At 40.6% G+C, this 13,797-nt stretch overlaps 3 protein-coding genes across 3 annotated transcripts; 1 reads left to right on the plus strand and 2 right to left on the minus strand.

Moving 5' to 3' along the window:
* Positions 1–399: 399 nt before the first annotated feature.
* On the plus strand, positions 400–5,180 carry LOC118330647 (troponin T, slow skeletal muscle-like). The gene is made up of 13 exons (XM_035665279.1): positions 400–496; positions 2,462–2,491; positions 2,584–2,597; positions 2,684–2,710; positions 3,172–3,190; positions 3,298–3,358; positions 3,449–3,565; positions 3,702–3,779; positions 3,921–4,034; positions 4,161–4,270; positions 4,463–4,553; positions 4,636–4,676; positions 4,978–5,180. The coding sequence occupies exons 2-13, from the start codon at positions 2,469–2,471 to the stop codon at positions 5,021–5,023; spliced, it is 741 nt and encodes a 246-aa protein (XP_035521172.1). The 5' UTR covers positions 400–496; positions 2,462–2,468; the 3' UTR covers positions 5,024–5,180.
* Positions 5,181–5,217: 37 nt separating this feature from the next.
* LOC118330638 (dynein assembly factor 3, axonemal-like) lies at positions 5,218–9,197 on the minus strand. Its single transcript, XM_035665266.1, has 12 exons — positions 9,117–9,197; positions 8,859–8,941; positions 8,324–8,430; positions 8,135–8,228; positions 7,870–8,024; positions 7,198–7,377; positions 6,949–7,071; positions 6,745–6,867; positions 6,464–6,608; positions 6,037–6,151; positions 5,803–5,877; positions 5,218–5,580 (listed from the first exon to the last, which is right to left on the minus strand). The coding sequence occupies exons 2-12, from the start codon at positions 8,938–8,940 to the stop codon at positions 5,439–5,441; spliced, it is 1,341 nt and encodes a 446-aa protein (XP_035521159.1). The 5' UTR covers position 8,941; positions 9,117–9,197; the 3' UTR covers positions 5,218–5,438.
* A 279-nt stretch (positions 9,198–9,476) lies between these two features.
* Positions 9,477–13,124, minus strand: syt5b (synaptotagmin Vb). The gene is made up of 8 exons (XM_035666984.1): positions 12,926–13,124; positions 11,775–11,950; positions 11,583–11,681; positions 11,312–11,479; positions 10,824–10,991; positions 10,535–10,652; positions 10,275–10,408; positions 9,477–10,173 (listed from the first exon to the last, which is right to left on the minus strand). The coding sequence occupies exons 1-8, from the start codon at positions 13,122–13,124 to the stop codon at positions 9,964–9,966; spliced, it is 1,272 nt and encodes a 423-aa protein (XP_035522877.1). The 3' UTR covers positions 9,477–9,963.
* Between the last annotated feature and the right edge of the window lie 673 nt (positions 13,125–13,797).

Consider the following 13,797-nt stretch of genomic DNA (forward strand, 5'->3'; position numbering starts at 1 on the left):
TGGTTATGTGGTTATAAGAGGGGGACATAAATGTTCATGATCTGTTATTTTTACCTACTATGTTCACGCAAGTTAGTTTCCTCCCCTGAAACTGTTTTTAAGGTGATGTTCAGAGCCCTTCCATCCTGGGCCGTACGCGGGATCTCTTTGCCTACTGACAGACGTTCTCTTGTTTTTGCCTTGTTATTCTTTCTTTCTCTTTATTTATCTTCAGCCACCTGTCTTTTTGTCTCGTTTCAGCTGTGAGGTCAGCAAGAAACCCTTCACTCATTATCCTGCCTGTCAGACTTCAGCTTATGCTCCCAAAAGCCGCCAATAATCCACGTAGAGTCCCTGTCCTTCTTTTCTAAATGCCACACACACACACACACTTTAGTACAAGTCATTTCTCTGTCACCCCAGAGGACCCCTTATATAAAGCTCTGTCTCCCCTCTAGTTGTTACTCTCCTTGTTTTCATCAGTGAACATCCTTCTATCCATCCTTTTGCTGTTCAGGTATGTTGTTTGGACTTTTTTCTTCACGCTGTTCTTTTCCTAAACCAATGTCGAAGTGGCAGTTTTCTGTCTTTCTGAGATATTTGCAATCAATCATAAACTTAAAACCATCAAAATAGTTTAGGCTTTATGGACTTTAAATTACATTATTATTGCTCCAAGGCTACAAAATAGTTTGCTCAAATTAGCTTGTTTAACAATAATTTTCATGATGGAACATTCATCAACATGCCCGTGTCTAATATCGCAAGACTGTGTAAGTTGATGACCCCAGCGGATACAGTTTGGCCCTCCAGCACTACAGACCTTTTTTGTGTCTTTCAGCTCATTGTTTTGATTTTCTGGCTCACAACATAATGTGAAATATGTACATCCAAGATGCTATAATGGCTGCTCAAGCAGAAATATCTAGATGGTTTGTACTAAACATTTTAGGCCTGCAGTATCAGGTATCTTTGGGAACTCTGGGATTGACATTAAATTATAATAAAATTCAGTGGACAAAACAGCACAATTGAACAGCTGGACCCACCACTGGGTTGGTGTGTGCTGATAAAGGTGTATTATATCTCTCACGCTCACTCATGACAAGTTATTCTCGGTGCCCTTGGCCTCTCTGTCTGCCTGTGACTCTGTTGGTCAGTTTGGCCAGAAACACTCAACAGTGATACGATGTGATGAATTCCTCTCCCAATCCCTCATCTGCCTTTTGTCCCTGTGCCCGTGTTTATTCAGATTCACATGCTCATGCTCTGAGATCTTGGCTAAAAACTAACTATGACAGGATCTAAGAGGCCTCAGTGCTTAATCTACCATGGTAATACACTAAAAGACAGGCAGTCTGGGGGCTCCAGTTATTTGCATTGAAAATAGTGTTTTGAAATTTGGTCAAAGTCACACTGAAATATGAATTGACAAAGACTAAAACTAAATACATTTCCTCTCTATTTTTATATTATTGTAGTTTGTAAGCAAACAATAAAGTCTCATTTTTAGTTCAGTTCACTAAAGTGTTTTTTCACACAGAGGTTATAGCTTTTAGTTTACTTTTCACTTTTTTACTTCCTTCAGTTCAGTGAGACTGCGAGTGGATCAAATGACAATAGAGGACTTGGCTGGTGTTAATAGCAGCCAGTCGACCAGCTTAATCTCTCCATCCCACATTCTCTCTTGTAAATCAAATTAAACAAGAAGGAATGGCCAGATACGTCACTGTTATCCTGGGTAACAGGACACTGCTCTGGCCTGCAGCCCCTCTGGCCTCTTCTATTCCTAGATCATTAGCTACAAATGGCTTTCCCCTTAATCTTATTCTTTGAACTAAAGCATTGACGTTTAACACGTAATGCATCTCCAGTGACCGTCTCACAAGTCATGAAATTTGTTCACTATTTTAATTTTTGACATCAGGAGACAGGAGCTTTTATGGCCCTGAAAGCTCAGCCATCTAGAGTCACATGCAAACATATTATTTGCATATAATTCATTAATGTGATAATTATATGATAGTTGTAGTTAGAAGGTCCAGCATCTATTATTTGTGTGGATAGCAAAAGATTATATTTATCTTTGGGCTATGTAACTTTTGCCACAGTGACTACAAGCGGCAATTACAGAATAACTTAGGCACATTGAATTTCTCATAATTTCCCACTTTTCATGTCAGTTGCTTTAAAGGCGTCATCATTAGGTGACCTGACTGAGCTAAAATGTTATGTGGCACAAATAGAGAAGAGCCATAAAATCCAGTAAGCTGATCCAGAAAAAAATTATTTAGAGTTAGAGCAATATCTGTAGTTTCTAATGTTAGCTTACATTGTATGTTGTCATTACCCCTTTTAGCAGAACTACATTTTAAAATATCCTGACAAAAATGAGAAAAATATGAGACCTTTCATATATTGGACTGATGCTGTTACAAATTTATACTGGCAGTGATTTTTATATCTATGGTTTTCTCTCCAGTGTCACCATGTCTGATTTAGAAGATCATGGGTGAGTCATTCCAGTCCTGCCAGCTCACCTGTTATTCATCATTTCTAAACTTTTATGGTATAATGTGTATTTTCAATTCTTTTTTTATTTAGAGACCATCAGGAGGGTAAGGAAATTCGTTTATTAATTTATTAAAGCAGCAGTTTCATCTCTTCTCTCACTCAAGTGCTCTGTCAATCTTTCTTTCTCCAGAAGAAGATGAGGAGCAGGGAGAGGGAGGTGAGACAGTGTGTTGATTTTATTGGCCTTTCCTTAAAACATTCAGATACACACTATGACAGTAACCTGTCAGAAAAAGAACCCCTTCAGGACAGCTTTCAAAATGTAAATACTGATTTACATTTTGGTATTCGTCCCATTTACATGTAGTTTTTAGCTGTTTTGCCAGTCAATCACCGGTAGCACAGTAAAAGACAAGAACTTTCAAAATGAGCAGGGAACCTTAAGCCTTAAATTGTCTCTGGACATAGTGTGAGACAGTATGAGAAGCTGTTTATCTTTTGTAAGACCGTAAGCAAGTCATTGGTATGAACAGTGGCAACAATTTAATTTTTATTTATTTATGCCTTTTGCCTATTAGAGTTAACATGCATTATTTTTTTCTGGTGTGTTTTCAAATGTAACTGTCAAAAAATGACGTGACTCACTTTTTCATCGCTGCTCTGGCTGTCGTGTTGAAGAAGAACGCCCCAAATACAAGTAAGCCTACATGGGAATACTCAACACCAAAGAATATCGTCCGATTTTACCACTAAATGTGTTGCACTTAAGTAAAAATAATCTTATCTTATCGTGTTATTTTACAGGCCAGTGGTCACGCAGCTCGCTGCCCCCAAAATCCCAGAGGGGGAGAGGGTTGACTTTGATGTATGTTCCTTCAAGATTATTGTTAATGGAACAATTGCATGATTACAGCATCAAATAATCTTCATCTGTGTATCCACTGGTCCCTATAAGGATATCCACAGGAAAAGGATGGAGAAAGACCTCCTGGAGCTACAGACTCTGATTGATGTCCACTTTGAGCAGAGGAAGAAGGAGGAAGAGGAGCTGATAGGACTCAAAGACAGGATTGTACTGACTTTCCCATGCTGTTTTCTCCATTTATTTGTCTGAAAGAGAGATTTGTCAGGATACACTGACTGTTCAGAATAATAGTGATGAAAAAGCCATGTGTGAAAGTCCAGCTGGCGTGGTTTTTCTGTTATAGGAGAGCCGCCGGGCAGAAAGAGCTGAGCAGCAGCGTGTGAGGGCTGAAAAAGAGCGAGACAGGCAGACACGGATTGCGGTGATTAATGCTTAACATTGTATTACACATGTTGTTTAATCCATACATGCCAATAATCCGCTCACATCACCCTATTTTGACCCTCCACACTATAAAAGAGAAATTTAAGTAGCAGTAATCAGCTGAAGATGACTCCCACAGGAGGAGAGACAGAGGAAAGAGGATGAAGAGGCCAAGAAGAGGGCGGAGGATGAGGCCAAGAAGAAGAAAGTGCTCTCCAACATGGGGGCTCACTTTGGAGGGTTCCTGGCCAAGGTCAGAATAATACATTTGTAGGCAGGTGTGTCACTATATACCGCAAGTATGTGGAGCGCATATTCTAATTCTAGTTCCTTCTGAAAGTCCATGCGTCTGAAGGGGAGTTGTGTTTGTTTCCTACAGGTAGAGCAGAGGCGAGGCAAAAGGCAAACTGCGAGGGAAATCAAGAAGAAGACTCTAGCAGAGAGACACAAGCCACTGGCTATAGAGAACCTGAGAGAGGATGGCCTGAGGTCAGTTTAAAGTCCATTAAAGAATGAGAATGAATTGAGTTGTTGTCAGTCGATTTGGATTCATTTACAAAAATGTGCATTACATTAGTTGTAGGAATGCCAGCTAGGTAGTCCAGGCCATTTTAATCTGTAGCCAGTGACCTTTTATTAAGATTTTAGAATCTGTGTGTGTTTAACATTGTTGTGTTTTAGAGAGAGAGCCAAGGAGATGTGGGAATGTGTCTACCAGCTGGAGTCAGAGAAATTCGATCTGACTGAGAAGATGAGGAGGCAGAAGTATGAGGTTAGCCGTTCAACTGAGAAGATACGGAATTTAAAAAATGGATCATTTGTGAGGTCAGATTGTATGTTTTTTTTCCTTTCAGATCAACGTCCTCCTGAACCGAATCCAACATGCTCAGAAATTGTGAGTCATCTGATTTTTGTCCCCAACTACCATTAAACAGCAATCACACACCAAGATAGAAAAAGTAGAGCACTGTAGAGAGCTACTTTGCATATGAATATGCAAATACAGGATATGGAAAGAAGAAAACAGGAAATGGCACTCACAGCTCTGAAACCATTGCCACTTTATGCACAGGGTGCACACATCTAAGATGTTAACATAAACTGATAAGGCCGATCTCTAACACTTGCTGGGCGTTTCTGTGTGGACTACAATTGATCATAATCTACTTTACTATTGTTTTCTTGTCTCAATGCAGCAAAAAGGTCCATGGTAAGGGGAAGGTTGGAGGACGCTGGAAGTGAACTCACACAGGAGGCACAAAGAAACAAGAAGACAGTCCACGATTGCAGCAGTTTTGCAGTGTTCATCACTTAAGAGAGATATAAGAGATCTATGTGTGGCAATTATTGAAATACAACCACTTGCACTGGCATCTGTATTTATTAAAATGCATGTATACATACAATTTTCTATCAGAATCATTCAAAATGGAAATCTGATTATTCTCCTGGAAAATTCAAACAGCTACTACAAACAAAAATGAACTACTATCTATCTTTATGAAGAAAAATAAATTCTGTCTGCATAAGAGCTGATGAAATGTGCTCTGATGCAATGTCATCTTGACTATCAGTTGCGTATTGTGAAGGTGAAGCGGCTGACAATGGTGAGCAGAGTAAACTGCTCTGATGACATTAACATTACCATTAACCACCTTCACTTCCTCCGTGGTATAAAAACAGCGTGGACGTCATCAATCTTCCCCTCAAGCCACGGTTCAAATTCGGCCACGAGAGCGATGCTCACCACTTCCTTTGCAAAGCCTGCTTCTTGCACTTTGCTCAGATCCAAAATGTACCTGAGATACACAGTGACACACAAAAACAACTTCAATGGACAGACCACAGCTACAATTATTATTAAATGTGAACAGTGAACTTAAATATAGGATATGTAACAGACGGGAAACATCAGACACACACAAGCAAATACTCTGCACCTGTGCATTTCATAGTCACTGTACTCTTGGTGACTGTACTGTCACCATGGTAACAAGCCCTGTTACTATAAAAACCCTCACTTGGCCAACTCCACGACGAGCACAGCGTCTGGTGCTGCAATCTGTCTCATTGTTGGGCCCAACTGGTGCACGCAGCTTTACAGCATTGACAGAGAGGGAACAGAAACACGGGAATTAAACACGATCAGCAGTCATGTCAGTATTCTGCTGTCCACTATATTTATATATATCTATTAAAATGAATTATTTACTAAGAGAAATGATCTTTGTAGTAATCAGAGGAAAAGCTTTCACCTGGCAGAGAAGTAGAGTGAGTTGAAGAAGTGTGAATATTTCTGTTTTTGTGGCAGTTTGTGGAGTGAATCCATAGGCAGGAAGGTCACAGAGATCCCATTGAGACGCATCAAGTCTGAAGAGGATTTGAGAAAATGCAGTACTGAAACCATCTTTCAAACACAATTACCTTTTTCTGTGTGCTAAACATCAAAACAGGCTTCAGAGGGATGGGAAGTGAACTGTCATACACATACTTTAATGTATTTAAACATGTAAATTAAAACAAACTGAAACATTACAACATGCTACGTAGCTGAATTCCATTTTTCACCTCAGTCTGAACGTTTTGCACTGTGGGTTAAATGGCTTTTGTCATTGTGTGAGCTGCTTTTCCTGTTCTTATCGTCTGGAGCCAGAGGCCTGCTATTGGTTAACTGCCATTTACCACTGATGGTGACAGATTTTCGGTCACTCTGTGGCGATGGCTCCTCTGCTTCTGCGTCTGACTGAGAAGTAGTGGGGCAGCCCCGTCTACTGGACAGAGACTGGAACAATGCCTGTACATTAGCAATGGAGATATCCTGGGCTGTCTGTGGATGTGAGGAAAGGAAGGGACGACAAAAAAAAGACAATTACATGTTCCTCAGTATATATATATATATGAAGAAATGGAGATTTAACTATAATCTAACATGTAATCCGTGATATTACTACTGTATATTTTACCTTGATGTATTTCCCATTCTGTGTCTTCAGCATGCTCTTGTCTTCAGTTTCAATGCCAAAGGCGAGGTAGGGACTGGAAACAATGTCTCCCCAGTAGCCCCGGACAGCCACTCTGTCCCCTTTCTATCGGGAAACACGCGATGATAAGTTCCTTCCCACCGTCTTATTCTGCATTGCTTAGAAACATTGTTTAGAAACACTTACCTGATTGAACACTCGTGAAGAGAGCAAACTTGGATTGGGTATTTGGTAGATGCCTTCTCTCATTTCGAACGCCAAACCTCGTTCCCTCCATCGCACATATTGCTGTTTGTTGATGGCACCACACTGCAGGTAGAGAGTGAGTACAGAGAGAGTGTCCATCCTTCAGTGCAACATATAAAGCTCTAGTTCCTGTGGGTAACTTTGTGTAGCACATTTTAACGCACATAAGTACACCAAATATTCAAATACCCCTTTCTCGTGCAGTTTCATTGTAAGGTCCCAGTCGAAGCTGCCCCCCTTGGAGTTGTAGCGTGTTCCAAGGTGCTGCCTGACCCGATAATCCCAGGCCTTCGACATTAAGATAGATGATGAAGTCTGAGGCTGGATCCACAACTTCAATATCCTGGCCAGCTCATCTCGCTCCTTAAACTGTAGAAATATTAATAGACTTTTACTGAATTTGCGCCCACACAGTTTCATTTTGTCTGTATTGTATAAATTACTGTATAATACATGTAGTTTCACATGGGTTTGACTGAGCAGGCCTCAGAAAAAGCTCAATCATAAGGTCCTAAAGGTCCAGTGTGTAACATTTAGGAGGATCTATGAGCAGAAATGGTATATGATATGCATAACTATGTTTTGATTAGTGCATAATCACCTGAATACAGGAATCCTTATGTTTTTGTTACCTAAAAACAAGTATTTCTTATCGACAGGCGCCGTGTATCGCATTACATGGGGTCCACCATGTTGAACCGCCATATTTCTACAGTAGTTTATTGCCGACACCGTAATTTGTCCTTCACGTAAGGGGAGGGTGAAGCGAGGGGGTTGTAATCTGCAGCTACACTGCGAGACGCCACTAAATCCTACATACTGGACCTTTAAAGAAACGTCTTGTTTAACAAATAATTGTACCTTGAGAAGAGTTGTGTTCAGACAGGTGTGTGTGGCTGTCTCCAGTGTTTCAGTAACAGACAGAGAGAGCTGTGACGCTGCATGTCTCAGTATCTCTTCTGTCTGACTGCGGATCTCACTGTTCCCAAACACCTCCAGGAATACCTCCGTCTTCTCTGAAAATAAAAAAAAACATATAGCAAAATATCTCCTAGCACATCTAGCTCCATAATAGCTTTACTGAACTAAATGTATAAAGTTAATAATATCACAAAATCCTACTTACCATTATTTCCCATGCTTTCTTGGGGCATCAGTGCCAAATAGAGGAGCAGAAGCTGTCTAGCCACCTCCTCCATGCTGCTTTCTATCACCCACACCTGCAGTGGAGCAGAGAGAAGAAGATTCAGTTCGCAGTAGAGCATAACAATTTGTTTTCAGGGGTCACACAACAGTTTAAGAGACCATGGCTCACATGTAGGCTATTCTCGTTCTGCAAACCAGCAATGGTCTTCAAAATATGTCGTGGGTCTCCACTGCCAACCAGCAACACGTTGACCTCCCCTTCAAGTGTCACAGGGCCTAGGCACAGACAGAGATAGCATACATTAGGTATATAGTTAGAACAACTGAAATGTCTCATAGCACAGTGTCAAAAGTTGGCACTGAATGTACGGTCAGATTTATACTCTGGTTAACTTATTGTTTATTCAGATATTTGATTATTTGGTTTCAAATGGTATCCTCCTGTGCTATTTAGATAGGATGGACTTTATTATTCAGTGCAATAAGCCTGCAGCAGATACCAACAGGACATTTGTATGGACTGCCAATGTTGTTGATTTAACTAGGCAGTAATAGCGGAGTCTGAGGCCATGATTTGGTTAAACAAATAGATTGAATAGGCAGCATAAAGAAGAGTACATGAGTAAAAATGTACTCGGTTACTTCACCAACACCGCACACAACCAGGATGCTGTGGCGCACGTGTGCAGGAGCGAGGCTCTCACCTGTGCTCAGCAGGTCTCGCGCGGGACTGAAGCCCCACCAGGTGAAGCAGCCCGCGCCCTCGGAGGCCCGTCCAGCACTCATCCTGCAAAGAAAGACAAACAAACACCTGACCGTTCACATCAAGACTCAACCGGTAAGGGGTTAACTAGCTACGGCTAATTAACGGTCTCTGTGCTCAATATGGTGATAAACATGGTCATAAGCTGCCACCAGATACTATCACACAGTGTAACACAGCGATAAAGAGAAAAACTCACCTCAGCTATGACAACGGAGTGAAGTTTGCAGCTGGTCTGAACGGTAAGTTTGAGTTCTGTTGCTAGGCAACAGTGTCTGAATGGGGAAGACGAGCGCCATCTACCAGCGATAAGGCCTCACTGCAGTCCTCTCTTTCTAGATCTGAAGGCCAATAGATTATAATGCTGAAAGACGGTTGTGTAATTGTATCATCCAGAATATACTTCTCTCTGTAGTAGCATTCTACAGTAATTGTAGACTACAGCTTTTATTTAATTGTCACAGTTAAACAATACATTGAATTCTAATTTAATAAAAGGCAAGAGAGTAAGAGACGCATTGTGAAACTGTCAGTTGTGGGTTTATTTGCATTTGAAAAGATCCAGGGCATTACAACAGGCATTTTTAAGCAATCTGTTGCACAACAGCACTGCAAAATGAGCAAAAAGGCCCAGTGTACATTTCTTGAAATGTAAAAGCTCTACTATGTCTTCAGAGTCAACTAACATTTCAGAGCACAGTAATTCTCATATACTTCATTTATGCATCTACATTTTTACTAGGCCCATGAATGAGCATATACACAAAATATGCACATTTACAGATAAGTGTTTTCCAACACAAGCACAGAGTCAAATTGGTTTACAGTATAAGATAAATCAGGGAAGCAGGGGTTTAATAACAACCAAATATCAAAAATGGTCTTTACATTGCACACATACTCACACACACACACACACAAACATGCACACATTACATTATCTCAAAATAAACAAAATGGAATACAGAAAATGCTAAATGAGAAAACATCAGGATTAACAATAAGTAACACATCAGTAGTAATTGATACTCGAACAAGGTGCGACTCTAACGAGGTTTTGCTTTGAGCGCTGCATCGACTTCCTCTTCTGGCAGGAGCGTGTGCCACTGGGCTACTGGACGTCTGGGATTGGCAAGCATATCTGACCAGTGGCGCAGGCCGACTCCTGTAGCTCCGTAACCCATGAAGGTCTTTCCAATGGGGTCATTGCTCCCAAGTTTATCGTAGTCGAACACTGTGAGGACGACCTGCACTTTCTGAAAGACGAAAGATAGATGTGTTATCAAATCATCCCCCACCCCCACACATCAACACTGTCTGTTACATTTCAAATTGATTTGATGGAGACACAGCCTACCTGTATCTGCTCAAAGGGGACTTCAAAGCTGAAGCTCTCATTAAAGTAAGGGTTGAGCGTGTTTTTCTTGACTGTCGTCTTCTTCTTTTTAATCCGTTTCCCATTTTGCTGCAGAACAATCTTCACATACGGATCTTTTGAAAGAGGAAAAGAGGGTGTTAGTTTTTGTTTTGTTTTTTACTTCCTCATGACACTGAAGTTTGTTGAGATAAATATAAATATCTGACAGAATGATAATAAGTGGCAGGAGGCTTAATTACCTGACAAGCCACCAACATCCATTTTCTTCAGGTTCTTTGCCTCCATGATGTTCACGGTCAGTTTTCCAGCAGTGGGAACATACCGTAAAGAAATGCAAATATCGCCCAGTTTTTCTTGCTGAAAGGAAAATATTCTAGATTACCACCAAGTCCCATCAAATTCAACACATCTTTTATAAAAAATGATTCATACTGATTTCTAATATATTTAAATATATAAACATTTAAAAATGTATATTTTAAATATTGCTTTTGAGTGCAAATATTTATCTTCCACAATATATCATACCTCCTCCTTCTCACCACTCTCCAAGTCTCTCCATTGTTGCATTGGCTGTCCCAAATCAACACTGTTCATGGGGATCTTTATCTCACCAATCATATCATGCTTGGAGAAACGATCAAAGTCAAAAACTTGCAGCACCAAAGTCTTTCCGCCTAACTCTGCATAGGGGATCTAGAAAGAGAAGTTATTACTACATTAGGATGTACAATAGGGGAAGGTAATCAGTAGGCAATTATGTTTACATGTAACAAAATGTACAAATTCACAATAACTAAGAACAATTAAAAACATACTGCATTGTTTTCTGGGGGGAGGGATACCATGACAGACACCATTCAAGGAATGAAAGACTAAAGACGAGGGGAAGTAGAGACAGGCCAAACTTCTGCCTCATGAGGGCAAAAAGTGATACGTCATCAACAACCTGGAACACCAACACAAGCTGGGACAATAGAAAGAACAACAATTAACTCGATGACGACGCTTGGTACCTTAAAGATGAAAGTTTCGTTGAAAACAGGACATAAATTCTTGCGTTGGACTTTGGTCTCATACTTCTTCTTTTTGTCTGGCAACAAAAAGACTTTGACATAGGGGTCTGAGGTTCCCCCCATGTCCATAGCAGCAAGGTCCTGAGCCTGAAGGATACCCACTATAAGCTTCAGAGGAAAGAGAACAAGTGTCAGAGTGACCAGTGAAAGGCTTGAGTCCTTATTGGCTTTGATGAAACTAATAATGATTTTGTTTTCACACAGGACCTACCTGGGAATCTGTGAAGTTGTAGTCCAACGAGAACTCCAGCTTACCCACATTTTCCTGTTCTTTCTCCTCTTCCTCCCCTTCCTTCTTTACTTCCCCCTCCTGCAAGATAACAACATCAGTGCATTGGATATTCACCATGAAGAAGACCATCAGGTAAGATTATACAATAATGGGTTTCTGGAAATCATATACCTTATCCCCAGCCTCTCCGTCACCTTCCTTTTCCTTTCTGCGGCGACCTGTCTTCCTCTCCCTCACTTTCTTTGGCTTTTTCTTTTTCCCAAAGCATTTTTTGAAGACACAGAAGATGCAGCAGGCCACCAAAACCAGGACCACCACAACAATGGCCGCTACTGCCCACATGGGAACTGCAAAATAAAAAGAGGTAAGAAAGTTCAAGTTTAATTCTCACATATAATCATACATACACCAGATATATATATACATAGTATTACTCAGTAGTATTGATCATACGCAGAATGATAGAAGTATGCTTACTATGGTAGAAAGGAGTGGATGTCTAATCCCTTGATGTCCTTTACATTCATGATAACGCTCAAACAACAACCACAAAAACCTCAACAAACCGACCAAAAAACGTCTGTTTGAACCTTATCTTTAAGTAGACATCCTCGATTTAAAACACTACCCTCTCAATCAGAGGCTTTGTATAAGCTTGTTGGTCTTACACATCAGGATTTTCAAGAGGATTTAAATCTTGAGATTACATCAAAGAAAACTAAATCCAATATCATAAGTCAGTTTACTCCCATTATCTAAACCACATCCAACAATATCTTTTCCAAAGGTTGGACACAGAACCAAGGGTGTAATATGTTATGTCATCAAAATAAAATATGATTGATATAAAATGTGATGCTTCCTACAACAGAAGATTGGAGGATTCCTTTGAGCATTTCTATCTTGACGTGCTGTTTTAAGCTCATGTTTATCTAGCAACAGTTTGATGACCATGCATGTGTGTTGTCACCAACACCCTTTACCGCAATCTGATAATAACACACTCCCAATTGGGAGTGGCCCTGTTCTACCGCCACAGTCCCTAGCAGTGCAATTCATCATTAAGCGCTCTACTCACAGCTCCTCAGCAGGAGCTGCTAACTGAAGGGAAAACAATTCTCATGCAGTTTTTTCTCTAAGATTCTTATTGGCACGAACGTAGGAAAAAGCTGGTATAATGACACAAAAAAACAAGCTCATATTCTCATATAATAATTCTTTGTACTGTGTCAAATATCTTAAAAGTACTCAATATTTCTGCAACTAAATTAGGTTATGAATTTCTATTGATCACGCTCCCGCATATTCTAGAAGTGGCTTACTTGGCAGATGACCAAGCTCATTCATAAACTTCTCCTTCATGTGGTTGTAGTCGTGGCTGGGGTGATGTTCTGAATGGGGGTGCTCATGGTGTTCTGTGTGTGAGTGCTCATGGTGAACTGGCTCTGTTGCTTCCTCTGGCTCTGGTTCAGACGACTCCGCAGCCCTCCGGGCCCGGACCCCGGCGCCGACCAACCTCATGGCACCTGTTAAAACATGAGAACCAGTGCAGTTATTTACGCGGTGTTAGTTTGTTATGCTCTCCGTCATGCTGGCCCCTGCAGTGAGAGATAACACAACTTCGTATGTACGCTGTGTAATCCCTATGTCCATGCGTTGCAGTACAGTTCAGGAGCAGAGGACATCTCTAAGCCAGATGCTCAACATGGCTGACCCTAATCTCTCTGTTACTCTCATTCTCTCTGTCTTCTCCTCCCGCCCCATAACCCACGCTTTCACTCCCCCGTTTGTCCCATCCCCATTTTTCTCGTCACTGTCTATGCACGTAACTGGATTTAATGCTGGCACTACAATATTAATCCAAAATCCCAGATCCTCAAAGCTTAAATATATTCGGGGGTTGGTTTCCTCCCTCAATTTTCCTCCATTGGAGAGTTTTCTGGAATGACGACTGTTTATTAAAGTGTTTCCGAGGACGTCCAGGGGACTATGGCCAAGATTTAGGGGAAACCCTGATCTTACTATTTTGAATAAGACAAAAATAAAAATTTTTATGATTTAATGTATGAAAAGCAAAAAATGTTTTGTTGGAATCACAGAAATTTCTTAAATGTAGAGTCAAATTTTACTAGTTGCAGCTGCTTTTTAATAGTAAATGCTGAATGAAAATAAAACATTGGCATCTATTCACAGT

Source organism: Morone saxatilis, unplaced genomic scaffold (assembly GCF_004916995.1).
Source record: "Morone saxatilis isolate NCDOM2014 unplaced genomic scaffold, NCSU_SB_2.0 Contig1, whole genome shotgun sequence".
Taxonomy (NCBI): Eukaryota; Metazoa; Chordata; class Actinopteri; family Moronidae; genus Morone; species Morone saxatilis.

Bases quoted from the DNA above. Each gene is read 5' to 3' on its own strand.
- LOC118330647 (XM_035665279.1), top strand. From the start codon at position 2,469: ATGTCTGATTTAGAAGATCATGG. The intron at 4,271-4,462 runs GTCAGTTTAAAG...GTTGTGTTTTAG, and splicing joins CTGAGAGAGGATGGCCTGAG to AGAGAGAGCCAAGGAGATGT. The intron at 4,677-4,977 runs GTGAGTCATCTG...GTCTCAATGCAG, and splicing joins ATCCAACATGCTCAGAAATT to CAAAAAGGTCCATGGTAAGG.
- LOC118330638 (XM_035665266.1), bottom strand. From the start codon at position 8,940: ATGAGTGCTGGACGGGCCTCCGAGGGCGCGGGCTGCTTCACCTGGTGG. The intron at 7,072-7,197 runs GTATTTGAATAT...CTCTACCTGCAG, and splicing joins TGAAACTGCACGAGAAAGGG to TGTGGTGCCATCAACAAACA. The intron at 6,609-6,744 runs GTAAAATATACA...TCACATCCACAG, and splicing joins AGAATGGGAAATACATCAAG to ACAGCCCAGGATATCTCCAT.
- syt5b (XM_035666984.1), bottom strand. From the start codon at position 13,124: ATGAGGTTGGTCGGCGCCGGGGTCCGGGCCCGGAGGGCTGCGGAGTCG. The intron at 10,409-10,534 runs GTAATTAAGCCT...CTCTTTCAAAAG, and splicing joins GGATGTTGGTGGCTTGTCAG to ATCCGTATGTGAAGATTGTT. The intron at 10,174-10,274 runs GTAGGCTGTGTC...TTCGTCTTTCAG, and splicing joins TCCCCTTTGAGCAGATACAG to AAAGTGCAGGTCGTCCTCAC.